Source organism: Heterodontus francisci, chromosome 8, assembly GCF_036365525.1.
Source record: "Heterodontus francisci isolate sHetFra1 chromosome 8, sHetFra1.hap1, whole genome shotgun sequence".
In the NCBI taxonomy this organism is placed as follows: Eukaryota; Metazoa; Chordata; class Chondrichthyes; order Heterodontiformes; family Heterodontidae; genus Heterodontus; species Heterodontus francisci.
Window position 1 is genome coordinate 11,179,565 of NC_090378.1, and position 21,431 is coordinate 11,200,995.

The following is a 21,431-nucleotide window of genomic DNA, read 5'->3' on the forward strand; positions in this document are numbered from 1 at the left end:
GTTGAGTCAACCACATTGCTGTGGGTCTGGAGTCACATGTAGGCCAGACCAGATAAGGACGGCAGATTTCCTTCTCTAAAGGACAGTAGTGAACCAGATGGGTTTTTATGACAATCAATGATAGTTGCATGGCACCATTACTGAGACTAGCTTTAAATTCCAGATTTTTATTAACTGAATTTATTAACTGAATTTAAATTCCACCAGCTGCCGTGGTGGGATTTGAATCTGTGTCACCAAGGCATTAGCCTGGGCCTCTGGATTACTAGTTCAGTGACATTACCACGACGTCACTGAGTCCAACAAAAAAAAAAATTTTGGTATGGAGGTGTTCAGAATTGGTGACTAGCTTTGCAAAAAAGAGCCTCAATCTACTTCTGCATCTCTCCCTCCATTATCTAACATGGGTAGCATACTTACTTTCTGTTTATCCAGTATCTTCATGGCATAGTACTGTTCTGTGCCTTTATGTTTCACCAACATAACTCTTCCAAAAGAACCCGTTCCAAGTGTTTTTTGCCTTTCAAAATCATCTAGTCCTGCAGTGTTCTGAAAAGATATAGAATAATTTTACTTTCTTTCAGTGTTGTACTTGCTCAATACTATAATTGCCCTTCCACATCCACGCAGCTCTGCCTGAGTCCTACCTGCAGATTTCACTGGATAATTCCTTTGTTTACCCTCTAGAGGTGCGTTTGGGGGGTGGGAGGGGGGGGGGGGGGAGGTGAGAGATAGAAAAGACACATTCCCCCGAAGCTAAAGCACAACTTTTCCCCTGATGTTTTCTTCTCCCTAATTTTCATCACAAGCCCCTCTCCCTCATGAAGCCATTTCATTCCTATGCTGGAGTACAATTTCCAAGGTGCATGAACCTTTGCTGTACCTTCCCCAATCATGCTATTCACATGTCAACTCTTTGAGTAGTTTGTTATTTGACTGTGCAAGGCATTACAGATGAATCTGATCTAGCCTTTACGTGGTGTTCATGAATAAGAGACAGAATTTTATTTCGCACCTATGCATGTTATGCCAGCAAATTTGGCCTGGATTCTAGGTTGCTCTACAGCAGGACAATCAGAAAAGTAGTCTTGCACTGCATCTAAAACAATTCCAAGATGGCATTCAAAACATTTCCAAAAGTGATCACATCAACAAAAAGGAACACTTTCTCCGCCCTAACCCAGGTGTATGGAGGGCAGTTTTAACACCCTCACTACCACCTTGGCTAACAAAGCTGTGTTGCATCTCCTAGTCTATGTGAAAATTAACATCTCCCTTTGATAGCTCTGCCTTTGCCATATGCTTTTATGACCATAGGAACATAGGAAATAGGAGTTGCAGACCATTTGGCCCCTCGGGCCTGTTCCGCACTATCACCATATCCCTTGATATCTTTAATATTTAGAAATCTATTGATCTCTTTCTTGAACATACTCAATGACTCAGCCTCCACTGCCCTCTGGGGTAGAGAATTCCAAAGATTCACCACCCTCTGAGTGAAGAGATCCCTCCTCATCTTAGTCCTAAATGGCCTGCTGCTTATTCTGAGAATGTGCTCCCTGGTTCTACATCCCCCAGCCAGAGGAAACATCCTTCCTGTCTCAACCTTGTTGAACCCTGTAAGAATTCTGTATGCTTCAATGAGATCACCTCTCATTCTTCTAAACTCTAGTGAATATAGGCCCAGTCTCCTCAATTTCTCCTTCTAGAACAATTCTGCAATCCCAGGGATAAGACTGGTGAACCTTCATTCCACTCCCTCTATGGCAAGTATATCCTTTCTTAGGTAAGGAGACCAAAACTGTACACAATACTCAAGGTGTGATCTCACCAAGACTCTATACAGTTGCAGCAAGACTTCTTTACTCCTGTACTCAAATCCTCGTGCAGAAAAGGCCAACATACCATTTGCATTCTTAATTGCTTGCTGCACCCGCATGTTAGCTTTCAGTGACTTATGAACAAGGACACCCAGGCAAAGCGTGGTTACCCGATCCGAACAGACCCGACGACACGTCGGGTTTGGTCTCTCTTCCAGGTCCAGCATTCGGGTTGGACATGGACAGTGCTGCCATGCTCCGGGAAGTAATCTTCAAATGAACATTCAGAACGTCAAGATGGAAAACGTGCAGTCCAGACTCCGCACTCTGCAGTAAAGTCTGGCTACCTGACCAAACCCGACTACGTGTCGGGTTTGGGTCGGGTCGGGTTTTTTATTTCATACCCGAGCCAGGCTTTACACTCAGATCCCATTGGAAATCAACACTTTCCAATGTCTCACCATTTAAGAAATACTCTGCTTTTCTGTTTTTCCCACCAAAGTGGGAAAAAAGCTTCACATTTTTCCACATTATATTCCGTCGGCCATGTTCTTGCCTGCTCACTTAGCCTGTTTTAATCCCCTGAAGCCTCTTTGCATCCTTCTCACAACTCACATTCCCATCTAGTTTTGTGTCATCAGCAAACTTGGAAATATTACATTTGGTCTCCACAACCAAATCATTGATATAGATTGTGAATAGCTGGGGCCCAAGCACTGATCCTTGCGGTACTCCACTAGTCACAGCCTGCCAACCGGAAATCCACCTGTTTATTCCTCCTCCGTTTTCTGTCAGTTAACGGATTCTCAATCTATACCAGTATATTAACCCCAATCCCGTGTGTTCTAATTTTGCTTACTAACCTATGTGGGACCTTATTGAAAGCCTTCTGAAAATCCAAATACACCACATCCACGAGTTCCCCCTTATCTATTCTGCTAGTTACTTCCTCAAAAAACTCCAACAGGTTTGTCAAACATTATTTCCCTTTCATAAATCCATGTTGATGCTGCCCAATCCTACCATTATTTTCTAAGTGTCCAGTTATAACATTCTTTATAATAGATTCTAGCGTTTCCCTAGTTTACTGACGGCCAGGCTAACTGGTCTGTAGTTTACTGACGGCCAGGCTAACTGGTCTGTAGTTTACTGACGGCCAGGCTAACTGGTCTGTAGTTTACTGACGGCCAGGCTAACTGGTCTGTAGTTTACTGACGGCCAGGCTAACTGGTCTGTAGTTTACTGACGGCCAGGCTAACTGGTCTGTAGTTTACTGACGGCCAGGCTAACTGGTCTGTAGTTTACTGACGGCCAGGCTAACTGGTCTGTAGTTTACTGACGGCCAGGCTAACTGGTCTGTAGTTTACTGACGGCCAGGCTAACTGGTCTGTAGTTTACTGACGGCCAGGCTAACTGGTCTGTAGTTTACTGACGGCCAGGCTAACTGGTCTGTAGTTTACTGACGGCCAGGCTAACTGGTCTGTAGTTTACTGACGGCCAGGCTAACTGGTCTGTAGTTTACTGACGGCCAGGCTAACTGGTCTGTAGTTTACTGACGGCCAGGCTAACTGGTCTGTAGTTTACTGACGGCCAGGCTAACTGGTCTGTAGTTTACTGACGGCCAGGCTAACTGGTCTGTAGTTTACTGACGGCCAGGCTAACTGGTCTGTAGTTTACTGACGGCCAGGCTAACTGGTCTGTAGTTTACTGACGGCCAGGCTAACTGGTCTGTAGTTTACTGACGGCCAGGCTAACTGGTCTGTAGTTTACTGACGGCCAGGCTAACTGGTCTGTAGTTTACTGACGGCCAGGCTAACTGGTCTGTAGTTTACTGACGGCCAGGCTAACTGGTCTGTAGTTTACTGACGGCCAGGCTAACTGGTCTGTAGTTTACTGACGGCCAGGCTAACTGGTCTGTAGTTTACTGACGGCCAGGCTAACTGGTCTGTAGTTTACTGACGGCCAGGCTAACTGGTCTGTAGTTTACTGACGGCCAGGCTAACTGGTCTGTAGTTTACTGACGGCCAGGCTAACTGGTCTGTAGTTTACTGACGGCCAGGCTAACTGGTCTGTAGTTTACTGACGGCCAGGCTAACTGGTCTGTAGTTTACTGACGGCCAGGCTAACTGGTCTGTAGTTTACTGACGGCCAGGCTAACTGGTCTGTAGTTTACTGACGGCCAGGCTAACTGGTCTGTAGTTTACTGACGGCCAGGCTAACTGGTCTGTAGTTTACTGACGGCCAGGCTAACTGGTCTGTAGTTTACTGACGGCCAGGCTAACTGGTCTGTAGTTTACTGACGGCCAGGCTAACTGGTCTGTAGTTTACTGACGGCCAGGCTAACTGGTCTGTAGTTTACTGACGGCCAGGCTAACTGGTCTGTAGTTTACTGACGGCCAGGCTAACTGGTCTGTAGTTTACTGACGGCCAGGCTAACTGGTCTGTAGTTTACTGACGGCCAGGCTAACTGGTCTGTAGTTTACTGACGGCCAGGCTAACTGGTCTGTAGTTTACTGACGGCCAGGCTAACTGGTCTGTAGTTTACTGACGGCCAGGCTAACTGGTCTGTAGTTTACTGACGGCCAGGCTAACTGGTCTGTAGTTTACTGACGGCCAGGCTAACTGGTCTGTAGTTTACTGACGGCCAGGCTAACTGGTCTGTAGTTTACTGACGGCCAGGCTAACTGGTCTGTAGTTTACTGACGGCCAGGCTAACTGGTCTGTAGTTTACTGACGGCCAGGCTAACTGGTCTGTAGTTTACTGACGGCCAGGCTAACTGGTCTGTAGTTTACTGACGGCCAGGCTAACTGGTCTGTAGTTTACTGACGGCCAGGCTAACTGGTCTGTAGTTTACTGACGGCCAGGCTAACTGGTCTGTAGTTTACTGACGGCCAGGCTAACTGGTCTGTAGTTTACTGACGGCCAGGCTAACTGGTCTGTAGTTTACTGACGGCCAGGCTAACTGGTCTGTAGTTTACTGACGGCCAGGCTAACTGGTCTGTAGTTTACTGACGGCCAGGCTAACTGGTCTGTAGTTTACTGACGGCCAGGCTAACTGGTCTGTAGTTTACTGACGGCCAGGCTAACTGGTCTGTAGTTTACTGACGGCCAGGCTAACTGGTCTGTAGTTTACTGACGGCCAGGCTAACTGGTCTGTAGTTTACTGACGGCCAGGCTAACTGGTCTGTAGTTTACTGACGGCCAGGCTAACTGGTCTGTAGTTTACTGACGGCCAGGCTAACTGGTCTGTAGTTTACTGACGGCCAGGCTAACTGGTCTGTAGTTTACTGACGGCCAGGCTAACTGGTCTGTAGTTTACTGACGGCCAGGCTAACTGGTCTGTAGTTTACTGACGGCCAGGCTAACTGGTCTGTAGTTTACTGACGGCCAGGCTAACTGGTCTGTAGTTTACTGACGGCCAGGCTAACTGGTCTGTAGTTTACTGACGGCCAGGCTAACTGGTCTGTAGTTTACTGACGGCCAGGCTAACTGGTCTGTAGTTTACTGACGGCCAGGCTAACTGGTCTGTAGTTTACTGACGGCCAGGCTAACTGGTCTGTAGTTTACTGACGGCCAGGCTAACTGGTCTGTAGTTTACTGACGGCCAGGCTAACTGGTCTGTAGTTTACTGACGGCCAGGCTAACTGGTCTGTAGTTTACTGACGGCCAGGCTAACTGGTCTGTAGTTTACTGACGGCCAGGCTAACTGGTCTGTAGTTTACTGACGGCCAGGCTAACTGGTCTGTAGTTTACTGACGGCCAGGCTAACTGGTCTGTAGTTTACTGACGGCCAGGCTAACTGGTCTGTAGTTTACTGACGGCCAGGCTAACTGGTCTGTAGTTTACTGACGGCCAGGCTAACTGGTCTGTAGTTTACTGACGGCCAGGCTAACTGGTCTGTAGTTTACTGACGGCCAGGCTAACTGGTCTGTAGTTTACTGACGGCCAGGCTAACTGGTCTGTAGTTTACTGACGGCCAGGCTAACTGGTCTGTAGTTTACTGACGGCCAGGCTAACTGGTCTGTAGTTTACTGACGGCCAGGCTAACTGGTCTGTAGTTTACTGACGGCCAGGCTAACTGGTCTGTAGTTTACTGACGGCCAGGCTAACTGGTCTGTAGTTTACTGACGGCCAGGCTAACTGGTCTGTAGTTTACTGACGGCCAGGCTAACTGGTCTGTAGTTTACTGACGGCCAGGCTAACTGGTCTGTAGTTTACTGACGGCCAGGCTAACTGGTCTGTAGTTTACTGACGGCCAGGCTAACTGGTCTGTAGTTTACTGACGGCCAGGCTAACTGGTCTGTAGTTTACTGACGGCCAGGCTAACTGGTCTGTAGTTTACTGACGGCCAGGCTAACTGGTCTGTAGTTTACTGACGGCCAGGCTAACTGGTCTGTAGTTTACTGACGGCCAGGCTAACTGGTCTGTAGTTTACTGACGGCCAGGCTAACTGGTCTGTAGTTTACTGACGGCCAGGCTAACTGGTCTGTAGTTTACTGACGGCCAGGCTAACTGGTCTGTAGTTTACTGACGGCCAGGCTAACTGGTCTGTAGTTTACTGACGGCCAGGCTAACTGGTCTGTAGTTTACTGACGGCCAGGCTAACTGGTCTGTAGTTTACTGACGGCCAGGCTAACTGGTCTGTAGTTTACTGACGGCCAGGCTAACTGGTCTGTAGTTTACTGACGGCCAGGCTAACTGGTCTGTAGTTTACTGACGGCCAGGCTAACTGGTCTGTAGTTTACTGACGGCCAGGCTAACTGGTCTGTAGTTTACTGACGGCCAGGCTAACTGGTCTGTAGTTTACTGACGGCCAGGCTAACTGGTCTGTAGTTTACTGACGGCCAGGCTAACTGGTCTGTAGTTTACTGACGGCCAGGCTAACTGGTCTGTAGTTTACTGACGGCCAGGCTAACTGGTCTGTAGTTTACTGACGGCCAGGCTAACTGGTCTGTAGTTTACTGACGGCCAGGCTAACTGGTCTGTAGTTTACTGACGGCCAGGCTAACTGGTCTGTAGTTTACTGACGGCCAGGCTAACTGGTCTGTAGTTTACTGACGGCCAGGCTAACTGGTCTGTAGTTTACTGACGGCCAGGCTAACTGGTCTGTAGTTTACTGACGGCCAGGCTAACTGGTCTGTAGTTTACTGACGGCCAGGCTAACTGGTCTGTAGTTTACTGACGGCCAGGCTAACTGGTCTGTAGTTTACTGACGGCCAGGCTAACTGGTCTGTAGTTTACTGACGGCCAGGCTAACTGGTCTGTAGTTTACTGACGGCCAGGCTAACTGGTCTGTAGTTTACTGACGGCCAGGCTAACTGGTCTGTAGTTTACTGACGGCCAGGCTAACTGGTCTGTAGTTTACTGACGGCCAGGCTAACTGGTCTGTAGTTTACTGACGGCCAGGCTAACTGGTCTGTAGTTTACTGACGGCCAGGCTAACTGGTCTGTAGTTTACTGACGGCCAGGCTAACTGGTCTGTAGTTTACTGACGGCCAGGCTAACTGGTCTGTAGTTTACTGACGGCCAGGCTAACTGGTCTGTAGTTTACTGACGGCCAGGCTAACTGGTCTGTAGTTTACTGACGGCCAGGCTAACTGGTCTGTAGTTTACTGACGGCCAGGCTAACTGGTCTGTAGTTTACTGACGGCCAGGCTAACTGGTCTGTAGTTTACTGACGGCCAGGCTAACTGGTCTGTAGTTTACTGACGGCCAGGCTAACTGGTCTGTAGTTTACTGACGGCCAGGCTAACTGGTCTGTAGTTTACTGACGGCCAGGCTAACTGGTCTGTAGTTTACTGACGGCCAGGCTAACTGGTCTGTAGTTTACTGACGGCCAGGCTAACCGGTCTGTAGTTTACTGACGGCCAGGCTAACTGGTCTGTAGTTTACTGACGGCCAGGCTAACTGGTCTGTAGTTTACTGACGGCCAGGCTAACTGGTCTGTAGTTTACTGACGGCCAGGCTAACTGGTCTGTAGTTTACTGACGGCCAGGCTAACAGGTCTGTAGTTTACTGACGGCCAGGCTAACAGGTCTGTAGTTTACTGACGGCCAGGCTAACAGGTCTGTAGTTTACTGACGGCCAGGCTAACAGGTCTGTAGTTTACTGACGGCCAGGCTAACAGGTCTGTAGTCCCTCATTTTCTCTCTCTCCCCCCCCTTTCTTAAATGGTGGTGTTACACCTGCTACCTTCCAATCTTTAGGAACCATTCCAGAATCTATAGAATTTTGGAAGATGATCACCAATGCATCCACTATTCTACAGCCACCTCTTTCAACACTCTGGAATGTAGACCATCAGGTCCAGCGGATTTATCAAATTTCAGTCCCATTAATTTCTCCAGTACTACTTTTTTTTACTAAAACTAATTTCTTTCAGTTCCTCATTCTCACTAGTCTCTTGGTTCTTTAGTATTTCTGGAAGGTTTTTTGTATTTTCCTCTTTAAAGACAGCCACAAAGCATTTGTTTAGTTTCTCTGCCATTTCCTTATTCTCCATTATAAAGTCCCCTGTCTCTGCCTCTCAGTATTTCTGTGCATGTCAGCATTGAAGGCACCATGTACAGATGCCAAATAAAGTCTCCTCTATCAAGGACGGGTCAAGGATGGAATCTATTTGGCTAGAGCTAAGAACAAAAAAGGTGCAATTACATGGCTCAGTGTAGTCTATAAGCTACCAGCTAGTGGAAAGGATGAAGAGGAACAAGTTTGCAAGGAAATTACAGAGCGATGCAAGAATTATAGAGCAGTTATAATGGGGGACTCAAATTATCCAAATATAGACTGGCATAGTAGTAAAAGGCAGAAAGGGGCAAGAGTTCTTAGCGTGTGTTCAAGAAAACTTATTTTTATAGCAATATATTTACAGTCCAATGAGAGGAGAGGCACTGCTAGACCTGGTTCTTGGGAATGAGGTGGGCCAAATGGATCAAATATCAGGAGAACATTTAGGGGACAGTGATCATTGTATCATAACATTTAGGTTGTTTATGGAAAAGGACAAAGAACAATCTAGAGTAAAATTAGCTGGGGGAAAGTCAACTTCAATTAGGTAAGAAGGGATCTGGGTTGAATAAATTGGTATCAAAGGTTGGAAGGAAAAACAGTAGCTGAACAATGGGCTACCTTCAAAGAGGAGATAGTTCAGGCACGGTTAACTTATATTCCCTTGAAGGGGACAGGTAGGACAAATAAATCCAGAACTCCCTGCATGACAAAAGGGATAGAGATGAAGATAAAGAAAAAAAGTGTGCTCATGACCAATGTCAGGTGTACAATACAATGGAAAACCAGGCTGAATATAGAAGGTTCAGAGGGGAAGTGAAAAGGCAAATAAGAGAAGCAAAGAGAGAGTATGAAAAGAGACTGGCAGCTAACATAAAAGGGAACCCCAAAGTCTTCTCAAGGCATATATTTGTAAAAGGGTGGTAAAAGGTGGAGTAGGGCTGATTAGGGACCAAAAGGCGGATTTACACATGGAAGCAGAGGGAATAGCTGAGGTATTAAATGAATCCTTAACATCTGTCTTTACCAAGGAAGAAGATGCTACTCAGGCCACAGTGAAAGAGGTAATTAATACATTAGAAGGATTTAAAATTGATAAAGAGGTGGTATTAGATAGGCTATCTAAACTATCATTGTCCTGTGGTTTTTTTTTGGAATATGCGGTTTACCTTTAAGGCTTGTAAGGGATCAGTATTGCTTTAAGAGCCGGCAAGCCTCAGGGGTTATAAAAAGGTGCATTTTTGGTTGCCGTTAGTAACAGCCTTTTGGAGACTGCAGCAGGAATTTTACGCCACCCCAGCAAATCGGATGGTGGCATGGGGGTGGCGTAAAATTGAGCGGCAGGCTCCGGGAGGCCTACCCGCCAAGTTTATGGCAGTCAGGCAGAGGGGGCAAGGGGTGGGAAACGGCCCACCTGCCCAAGGCCAATCAATGCCCTTAAACGGCCACTTAAGGGCCCTCTCCCACCTCCACGGGTAAAATACCCGTGGAAAGCGTGTGTGCTAGGGTCGTGAAAGGTCGCCCAGCGACAGCTGCCGGCCTTCCCGTGCCCCGGTTGGGGGGGTGGGCATGGCAGTCGGGCACAGGGTGCCCGATTGAGGGCCGCCCGCACCTCCCAACCCACCCCCAAGACCCAAGACACCCCCTCCCCCCAACCACTCCAGCCTCACCAGGGAAGGACTGATCCCACTGCTGAGGCATGCCCCTACTTACCTTCCCTCCTCGATCTATGGAGTCAGCTGGGCTGCAGTCCCAGCAGCGGCCACCGCTCCCGGTGGTGCTGCTGGGACTAAGAGCTGAGGCCCGCTGATTGGCTGGCAACTCACTGAGGCGGGACCGCCTCTCTCAAGTGGGTGGAAGACCCGCCTCGGGACAATTAAAGCCCGGGGACCCGTAAAATGCGGGACTAATCCCCGGGCTAGGCGGAAGCGGGTTCACCACCGACTTGCACGTCGGACCCCGGCTCCCGTCCATCCACCGTAAAATTCCGGCCTGCATTCTCGTTACCATAGATATAGCCACTGGGAGTGAGCCTGATGCAATACATTTGTTGCAATTCAGTTTTGAACTGGCTTATGAGTTGAAGACCATTTGTTCTAACAGACACACACTGACAGAAGACACAGACAGCTGTGATGAGCACACCTGAAAAAGAGCTCTCAACCATTTAAACTGAAGGAAGAAGATTTTTAGTCTGTTTATTATCTCTCAAAATTCTAAAAAAAGTCAAGCCAAAAGAGAGATCTCTGGTAATTTAAATTGAAGAAAGGGAAGTTAGACTGTGACAATCTTTTATCCCTCAAAAACTCTAAAGTCAGCTTGATTCTACTGAAAGTATACGTAAGTTGTTAATTGTTGAAATTCATTGCCGAAGAAGGAAGCATCACCTACTGCTGAAGTTAGACTACGGACTGTTCGACGTGGAAGAATTTTTTTTCCCCCATCGGATGGCTGTGAGGACTTCAAGCAACATCCTGTGAGGACTTTAAGCAACATTGGACTCTATTTGCAAGGACTCTAATTTTTCCTATTTGAAATGTTGTTGATATCTCCATAGTGTTTAAGAATTTAGTTCTTCGAATTAAAGAGCACACCTGAAATTTGTTGATTTAAAGACACCTGGTTTGGTTAGCCTCATTCGGGGGTTAAAAGATGGTACAATTTGGCTGGGTCTTTCTTTAACTTGGAAAGTTTTAAATGATATGTTATCCGATCTATGGAGCGATGGGATTGAAGTAACAGTGAGTTGATCCCACCAAAATCAGAATTGTATATTTTGATTTGGGACTTTGACAGGAGCGGTCGGTCGTAACAATACTTAAAAGTTGATAAAGCACCAAGGCTGGATGAGATGCATCCAACGATACTGAGGGAAGTGAGAGTGGAAATTGCGGAGGCACTAGCCAAAATTTTCCAGGCCTCCTTAGACTCAGGGGTTGCCCCAGAGGGCTGGAAAATTGGAGAATACCTTAACTGTACCCGAACTCTCTCTTATTTGAAGGTAGCCTATTGTTCAGCTACTGTTTTTCTTTCCAACCTTTGATAACAATTTATTCGACCCAGATCCCTTCTTAACCAATTGAAGTTGGCTTTCCCCCAGTTAAACTTACTCTAGATTGTTCTTTGCACTTTCCCATAAACAATCTAAACCTTCCTTGTTCAGAAAGGATGTAAAGATAAGCCCAGCAACTATGGCCAGTCAGTTTAACTTCAATGGTGGGAAAACTTCAAGAAACAATAATTCGGGACAAAATTAATAGTCACATGGACAAATCTGGGTTAATTAAGGAAAGCCAGCACAATTGTTAAGGGAAAATCACGTTTAACTAACTTGCTGGAGTTTTTTGAAGAGTTAATAGAGTGTTGATGAGGGCAATGCTGTTGATGTGGTGGACATGGACTTCCAAAAGAAGTGTCTGTCTTCACAGAGGAAGATAGACTAAGAAGGAGGTCAGTGGATGAGCAGTGGCAGACATTTAAGCAGATATTTCATAACGCTCAGCAAATATTTATTCCGGTCAAAAAGGAGGACTCAATGAGAAAGATGAACCACCTGCGGTTAACAAAGGCGGTCAAGGAGAGTATCCGATCAAAAACTAAGGCATGCAAAGTGGCAAAAACTAGTGGCAGGCCAGAGGATTGGGTATTTTTCTTTTTTTAGGAACCATCAGCGGATGACTAAAAAGCTAATAAAGAGGGAGAAATTTGATTATGAAAGTAAATTGGCAAGAAATATAAAAACAAACAGCAAGAGCTTCTACAGGTATATAAAAAGAGAGTAGCTAAAGTGAGCGAGGGACCCTTGGAGGATGCGACTAGAGAACTGATAACAAGGAACAGGGAAATGGCAGATATGTTAAACCAATATTTTGCATCAGTCATCACAATGGAGGACACTATAACCATCCCACAGATATCAGATAAGCAAAGAGCTAATGGGAGGAAAGATCTTGCAACAATCTCTATTACGAGGGACTAAGTATTTGACAAACTAATGGGACTAAAGGCAGACAAGTCGCCAGGACCTGATGGCCTACATCCAAGGGTTTTAAAGGAAGTGTCTGCAGAGATAGTGGAGGCATTGGTCGAAATATTCTAGAACTCACTGGATTCCGGGAGAGCCCCAGCAGATTGGAAAATTGCCAATGCGACGCCCCTGTTCAAGAAGGGAGGGAGACAAAAAGCAGGAAACATTAGGCCAGTCAGCCTAACATCGGTCATTAGGAAAATGCTAGAGTCCATTATTAAGGAAGAAATAGCAGGACATTTAGAAAAGCTTAATGCAATCCAACAGTCAACATGGTTTTGTGAAAGGGAAACCAAGTTTGACAAATTTGCTAGAGTTCTTTGAGGATATAACGAGCAGAGTTGATAAAAAGGGAACCAGTAGATGTAGTGTATTTGGGATTTCCAGAAGGAATTCGATAAGGTGCCACGTAAAAGATTATTGCACAAGACAGAAGCTCACGGTATTGGGAGTAATGCATTAGCATAGAGTGAGGATTGGTTAACTCACAGAAGACAGAGAGTCGGGATTAATGGGTCTTTTTCAGGTTGGAAAGACATAACTAGTGGAGTGCCACAAGGATCAGTCCTAGGACCTCAATTATTTATTATCTATATTAATGACTTGGAGGAGGGGGGCACAGTGTAACATATCTAAATTTGCTGACGATACAAAAATAGGTGGGAGGGCATGTTGTCATGAGGACATAATGAATCTGCAAGGGGATATAAATAGGTTGAGCGAGTGGGCAAAAACTTGGCAGATGGAGTTTATTGTAGGAAAGTGTGAGGTCATGCACTTTGGTAGGAAGAATCAAAAGGCAGACTATTATTTAAATGGAGAAACACTCCAAAAAAGTACAGCACAGAGGGATCTGGGTGTTCTTGTGCATGAAACACAAAGTTAGCATACAGGTGCAGCAAGTAATTAAGAAGGCAAATGGAATTTTGCCATTTATTGCTAGGGGGTTGGAGTTTAAAAATAGGGAAATCTTGTTACAACTGTACAGGGTGTCGGTGAGGCCACACCTAGAGTACTGCGTACAGTTTTGGTCCCCATATTTAAGAAAGGATATACTGGCATTGGAGGCAGTTCAAAAGAGATTCACTAGGCTGATTCCTGGGATGAAGGGGTTGACTTATCAACAATAGCTAAACAGATTAGGCCTTTATTCATTAGAGTTAAAAAGAATATGAGGGGTGGTCTTATTGAAACGTACAAGATTCTGAGGGGGCTTGACAGGGTAGATGTTGAGATGATGTTTCCACTTGTGGGGAACATAGTTACAGAATAAGGGGACACTCATTTAAAACTGATATGTGAAGGAATTTCTTCTCTCAGAAGGTAGTGAATGTCTGGAATTCTCCACTCCAAAGAGCTGTGGAAGCTAGATCACAAAGTATTTAAAAAGAGCAGGTGGACAGATTTTGGAAATATCGGGGAGTTGAGGGCTATGAGCAGCGGGCACAAAAGAGGAGTTGAAGTCTGGGGCAGATCAGCCATGATCTTATTGAATGGTGGGGCAGGCTTGAGGGACCGAATGGCCTACTCCTGCTCCTATTTCTTATGTTCAAAAGGCATTTGATACAGTGCCGCACAACAGACCTGTGAGCAAAATTATACCTCACAAAATAAAAGGACAGTCGCAACATGGATGCGAAATTGACTGAGTGACAGGAAATGAAGAGTAATGGTTAATGGATGTTCTTTGGGCTGGAGGAAGGTTTGTCGTGCAGTTTCAGAGGGGTCAGTGTTGGGACCCTTGCTCTTCCTGATATATGTAAATGACCTCGACCTTGGTGTCTTCCTGATATATATTAATGACCTTGACCTTAGTGTACAGGGCACAGTTTCAAAGTTTGCGGATGATACGAAACTTGGACCAATTGTGAACCGTGAGGGGGATAGTGTAGAATTTCAAAGGAACAAACAAGTTGGGCGGACGAGTGGCAGATGAGATTCAATGCGGAGAAATGTGAAGTGATCCATTTTGGTAGGAAGAACATGGAGACACATAAAAGGGTACAACTCTAAACGGGGTGCAGGAGCAGAAGGACGTGGGTGTATATGTGCATAAGTCATTGAAGGTGGCAGGACAAGTTGAGAGAGTGGTTAACAAAGCACATAGTATCCTGGGCTTTATTAATAGGGGCATAGAGTACAAGAGCAAGGAGGTTATGTTAAGCTTGTATAAGACACTAGTTCAGCCTCAGCTGGAGTATTGTGTCCAGTTCTGGGTGCCACACTTTAGGAAAGATGTGAAGGCATTGGAGAGAGAACAGAAAAGATTCACAAGAATTGTTCCAGGGATGAGGAACTTCAGATAAGACGACAGACTGGAGAAGATTCCTTGGAGGAGGCTGAGAGGAGATTTGATAGAGTTATTCAAAATCATGAGGGGTCTGGACAGAGTGGATAGGGAAAAACTTCTCCCACTCGTGAAAGGATTGAGACTGCAAGGGCACAGATTTAGAGAGATTGGCAAAACAAACAAAAGCAAATGAGGAAAAACTTCTTTGTGCAGCGAGTGGTTAGGATCTGGAATGCACTGCCTTAGTGTGTGCTGGAAGCAGGTTCAATCGAGACATTCAAAAGGGAAATAGACTGTTATCTGAAAAGGAAGAATGTGCAGGGTTATGGGGAGAAGGCAGAGGAATAGCAGTAGGTGAATTGCTCATTTGGAGAGCCAGTGCAGACACGATCAACCGAATGGCTTCCTTCGCGCTTTAACAATTCTGTGATTCCAGCACTAATCTTTTGACTTTCTGTATCATTATTCCCGCATGCCTTCATGAGATTTTAATTCATCTCAATTAAGGAGTAGTTCTGTACTGTAGACCCCAATTCTCAGCAGTAGTGACCCTCAAACTCAAAGTAAACAGAACTTGCATTGACGAAGAGATTTTCACATCTCAGAGTTGGAATTAAAAGCAGAATCCATAAATCAAAGGATGTAATTCTGATCTGTTGTGCAAGAAGTCTCCCTGTCCAGTTTATTACTAGAAGATATCGGTAGTTTACATAAATTAAGATACAGAGATCTAATACAAGAAGGTCGGAGTTGCAAATGTGGCCTGGACTCAGATTGCTGTACTGCAGGGCAATGGCAAAAGCAGTCTCTGCTTCTGTAACAGTCCCAAGATTACATTCAAAACATCAAAAAATTAACAGCCCAAAGTTATGAAAACAGAACTTATTGGTCACTCCAAACAGTCGCCTTTGCAAAATGGATTTCACCAGCTGAACATTCAAACTGAAAGAAAGCAATATAACAGAAGCAACCAGGAAGCAAGGATGTACAAAATGTCATAGAAATACTGAGTGAAGCATATGCATAAGTGCCACTACAAGATTAATTACTGTTCAAAGACAGAACATTTTGTCTGCAAGTTCTGCAGACAATATATACAGACTAAAGGCAATAAATCAACTGGTCTAATTTCAGCATCATTTAACTTTGGAAAAATTAAGAGTATGAATGGCCTTTAATCAGATTACAACCCCACAGAAAAAGCCAGACTTAAATGTTTAAGTCCCAGAAAGGGGCTTGAGCCTGCTACCACTGAGCCAAGTTGATTTAGGGCATACGGAGGGAAAATCTGTTGGACTCCTGCTCCTAATTGCTATTGGATCACTCTGCTGAAGACTAAGCATGTGTGAGCACCGATTAACAGGAGAACTGGATTTGACTTTGATATTCTCTTAGTGGATCACCTAATAAATGGTCATGCAGCCTGCTTTATGCCTAGACTCATTTAAAATAGCTACTTTAGCAAGGTAGCTAGGTCACAACTGGTACTTGTGAAACCATATCCCAGTAACAGTCAGTATCTTCAGGTAAGAAAAAGGTGGTAAGTTGGCATAAAAAACTTACATTAAAATGTTAGGGAAATAAAAGTTACAACTTAATATTTGGAGCTCCTACTTGGAAAAACCCAGTATCTAATGATTAGATGTGAGCAAAAGCTCTGACAAATGTGCTTGTATAGTATCCAAAATAGAATTTAAACACTGCTGTAATTCCTATCCTGTCATTAGTACAGCCCAATTGCTTAAAATGGAGAAAACAATGCACCATGCTTACTTTGGTATTGATTTTAGTGGGCCACCCAAGACAGGTCCCAAGGCCAAATCAACTGGTTGAATGGATGTATTTTATATATATAAGCAGTTGGTGTGGGCATCAAGCACGTACTGCAGCGCTGTAGCCAGTTGCAAAAGTAAAACTCTCTTGACCACATCAATCTGCTTCAGTCTCAATTTCAGTACAGCACTCCTTCCTGCACCAGTGTAATATTTTCCATTATCCACACCAGTTTCTCTTCATCCGGTGATCAAGACTGCTTGGCTATGGACTATAGTTTTAGGGCTGATACTGCCCCAAACTCACTTCATGTGTGGTTTACTGCGAGAGATACTTCCATCCTAACATCCAAGATGGACCTGATCCCATATCTCAAGTGGAAGGATAATGTATAACATTGAAACATCCATTCCCTAGGATTTCCTTCTCCCCTGATTCTGTCCTACAAGTGGCCTTTAAGGCTGCTTTGTACATTATCTTTCTACAACAGTGATATACAAGCATGTAATCTGACACATACCTGTGGTGGACTTTCCCATTTTCTTAAGAAATCTTCTTTGGCTTTGGCTAAGAACTCTTTCACTAAAGAACAAAAGATAGATACAAGGTTAAATAAAATACTGGAGGTGTTAGAAGCATGGTTTATGAAGACGACAATAATTACAGTATCAAGTGTATAAGTAGTATATCATTGTAAAAATATTTAAACTCAAACCTGTTTAAGGATTACAGACATGTAAAACTACTTATACACAAGATATCAAACTACATTTTTCAACATTTCTGTGGCACAAACTTTAAGCTTCTCAGTGGAATATTTTAATCAGAACTGTAGCTATTGCTACTAGTTCGCAACACACAACTTAAAAAAAGTAAAAAAAACCCAAAGCAGCAGCTAGGCAAGCAACTTTGAATGCTACACAGCTATAAAGCAATGGATTGGAAATGCAAAATGACCACAGGCAAAGACACACGATAGCTATGAAACAATGCAAACCAAAGCTGCTCATAGTCACAGAAGGTTGAATTTTTGAGTTCCTTAAAAAAAATTTTTTAAAAGGTCAACCCGACCTCCTGCTGATCTGTTGCAACTTTGAAGCCCCAAATCAAATCACCATCAAGAAAACATCTTTCTGTTTTAGTCAAGTACCTTTACTTTTGCTATACAGATCTTCTGAAAGAAAATGACTTTGATAATTAATACAATAAACATTTAGTAGAATAAATCAAGATGCAATTTTCTTCTTTACTTGCATTTCAAAAAACAGAAGTTTATATGCATACAAGATCAGAGCTTTCTCAAAACTATTTGGAACCATTTGCAAATATTAACTTTGGATAAAACATACATTATTTAGTTTGTAAATAACTTTTACAGTATGAATAGACTATAGGGGAAAAAATTGTCATTTGTTTTGTGCTCGTCAACTTGTGTTCAAACACCATTGTTAGTCTTGCATCTAATTCTAATTTCTATTTTTGTTAAGGTAATTCATTTGAAACTAAATTTGTCTTGTATAACAATTTAAACTTTTTTTCCTAAAAAAAAATTGACTTTCTGTGACTTTGGGCTTCTTATGAAATAACGCGCATACCAAAGGTCTCTACAGTTCATCAAGGGTTTTCAGGACAATTCACCCCAAGTAACCAAAGGGATGAGATGACGAGAAGAAAAGGAGAGAAAAAAGTTCATGAATTTAACCACAGTAGAAAGGATGAATTACAAATACAACATATAGTACATTTCACACTACCAAAATTAAGACTGTCATTTAAACTTTTTCTACACTTAAACTAGCAAATGACCATACCCAACCAGGGAGTAGAAAAAGTGAAAATCTGGGAATAAGTTTCTACTTCCATAATTGCCGGAGAGCCATTTAATCTCTGGAAAACTATCCTTTTATAGTCCCTGTATGAGAAGTTCTAGCTTTTACGGGCTTTGTTTTTTTGCCCTCGAGTGTTCTCAGGGCAACATAACCACCTTCACCTTAGGAAGGACTGAATGATTCATTGGCAAGGTGGCTAATTCAATGAACGTACACTCAGCCAACAGTTGTGGTTGCTTCGAGGTGGAAGCATAAATCATTTGCACGCTTCCGGAGTTAAGGAGAATCTCCTCTGCTGCAGTGAAGTATCTGATCATGAACAAATAAATCTCATCCTAGAAAGTACTGTGCGCGCGACAGGCATTCAAGCCTGCAACTTCAAGGATGTGATGCAGAGCTGGAACAGCCTCAAATCTGAATATGTTGGAATGCGAACAGCCAGCAACATTTATCCAACGGTCGGGTAGATTAGGATACAAATTGTGGATGGGTTTCAAATTTGCAGCTGTCTGGCCTTAACTATCACCCAGTGCTCAAGAATCCCAACTAATGGAGTGAACCAAATGGAGATAGATAAACAGGATTAATGAATCTACAGGATTAATTCCCAGGAAAGCAATTTTAACACCCCTGCACTAAACAAGTTACGAATGGAATCCAGAAAAATAAAACCTGCACAAATAGGTGCAAAAATAAGATAACTTCTACAACACCAAACACAAGACTTTTGCAGGGTACTTTCAGGGCAAATTCAGCAGAAGCAGACTTATAATTTACTTTAACTCACAATGGTACAACAAATTTGAAACAGCTGTGTTGCATTTTCCATTTTTACATGCTGATCATGAGAAAAGCATGCATTTGCCTACATCTCAATTTCTTTTAATTATCAATCTATACTCAGGTTCAAGACGAGTTTTTTCAAACACATTAGAAGCTTTTTTTATTCCACCAACTCCCCCTCCGAAGTACCGCTCATTGACTTGAAAATGTGGTGAGTGTTTGTTTAGACATTAACAAGTGGAAACATTCAAATTTCAACTCCATTATCACTTTTTAAAATATAGGTACATTGGATGAAGGCGCCAACAATGAAAATCAAATTCAGAAATGTATAAAACTAGCAACATTGGAGATCAGCTGAAATAAAAGTGCATTTATCATACTGTATTGGAACACTTCAGTTGAAGTATCAAATATCCAAAGTCTTAGAATGGAAGTTTATGTATTTTAGGTCTATACATTTTAATTATCAATCACTTTTTTATAGAGCAAATCAGAACAGTTAGTAGTCACCTGCAAAGATGCAGGCAAGTCAAATAACTCAATTTTGTGTAGAATTTTATGTAATTATCTGATCACCTATCAAGCCACCCGTGTGGTAAGAAAGCTTGAAGTTCCTTTGGGCTTGCTTCTCAGGGGTCTTTTCATATACTATTCAAATGTTCTGCCACTGGTTTTATGAACATATTCATCAGTGAAATATTGGACAGGTTTTGATGAAGCCTGCATTCCCTGGAGATGTCCTGGTAAATGGTTATTTTTCAGTGGTGTTTGACAGTGGTGTTCCCCAAGGGTCAGTGTTAGGACCACTTTTTTCTAACATAGTGACTTTTATATTGGAAGAGAGAGTAACATTTCAAAATTTGTAGATTATACCAAACTTGAAGGAGTGGCAAACAATGAGGAAGTTAAAAATCAACTACAAGACATAGATGGGCTAGCAAGTGGCAAATGGAATTTAAGACAGAGAAGTGTGAGGTGATGCATTTTAGCAGAAGGGAAAGGTCATATAGACTTAATGGCACAGTTCTAAAGAGTGTGCAGGGATAGAGGGACCTGGGGGTGCATGTGCATTGATCTTTGAAGGTGGCAGGATATATTGATATAATGGTCAGCAAAGCATATGTGATCCTGGGCTTCATAAAAAGAGGTAAAGTACAAAAGCAGGGAGGTTATGCTGAACCTTTATGAAGCTCTGGTTTGGTCCCAACTAGAGTATTGCATCCAGTTCTGGTCACCACACTTTAGGAAAGATGTGAGGGACCTTGAGAGGGTGCTGAGGAGGTTGACCAAAATGGTTCCAGGAATGAGGGATTTTAGCTACAAGGTGAGGTTGGAGAAGCTGGGCTTGATCTCCTTGGAGCAAATGAGACAGCGGGGAGATTTGATCGAGGTGTACAAGATTATGACAGGTTTGGATAAGGTAGACAAAGAAAAACTGTTCCCATTAGCTGATGGTGCAAAGAACAGGGGACACAAATTGAAGGCTTTGGGGAAGAGATGCAGAGGGGAATGCAAGAACGAACTTTTGTTTTTTTTACAGTGAGTGGCAATGACCTGAAACTCGTTGTCTACGAGGGTAGTGGAGGTAAAGACAATGATTTCAAAAGAAAATTGGATGGACACTTGAAGAAAATAAACTTGCAGGACCACAGGGATACAGTGGGGAAGAATGGGACTGACTGGATTGCTCTATGAGTCCATTTTAGCTCTCTAATCAGCCAAATGGCCTCCTCCCATAAATGACTATCAAATGGATATTTTTGGTCAGTATTTGACACCACATAATCCGACAGCAGCATAAGCGTTCAGTCAAGATACAAAGTTTTATGTTGGTCCCTTGGAGGATGTGACTGGGGAGTTGACAGAAGGGAACACAGAAATGGCAGAGACACTAAATCAGTATTTTGCCTCAGTTTTCACAGTGGAGGACACAAGTCCCATCCCAATAGTAACAGGTAATAGAAAGGGAGGAACTCAGATCAATCACTACCAGGGAAAAAGTACTGAGCAAACTACTGGGATTGAAGGCAGACAAGTCCTCAGGGCCTGATGGCCTACATCCTGGGGTCTTAAAAGGAAGTGGCAGCAGAGATAGTGGTTCCATTGGTTATAATATTCCAAAATTCCCTGGAGGCGGGGAAGGTTCCAGTGGATTGCAAAAAATACTAATATAACACCCTTATTCAAAAAGGGAGGGAGGCAGAAAGTAGGAAACTATAGACCAGTTAGTTTAACACCTGTAGTTGGGAAATTGTTAGATTCCATTATTAAGGAAGTAATAACAGGACACTTAGAAAATCAAAATGCAATCCATCAGTCAGCATGGTTTTATGACGGGTAAACAGTGTTTGACTAATTTGCTAGAGTTCTTCAAAGATGTAACAAGTATAGTAGATAA

General features: G+C 43.6%; 1 protein-coding gene across 4 annotated transcripts in view; it reads right to left on the reverse strand.

The window, feature by feature from the left end:
- The window catches only part of LOC137372648 (cAMP-dependent protein kinase catalytic subunit beta), a 165,050-nt gene that overhangs the window by 25,858 nt on the left and 117,761 nt on the right, over positions 1-21,431 (reverse strand). For all 4 annotated transcript variants that reach the window (XM_068036633.1, XM_068036635.1, XM_068036634.1 and 1 more), the window contains exons 2-3: positions 16,939-17,000; positions 421-549 (exon numbers count right to left, since the gene is read on the reverse strand). In XM_068036633.1, coding sequence (XP_067892734.1) covers positions 421-549; positions 16,939-17,000 — 191 coding nt within the window. The remainder of the gene's footprint in view (positions 1-420; positions 550-16,938; positions 17,001-21,431) is intronic.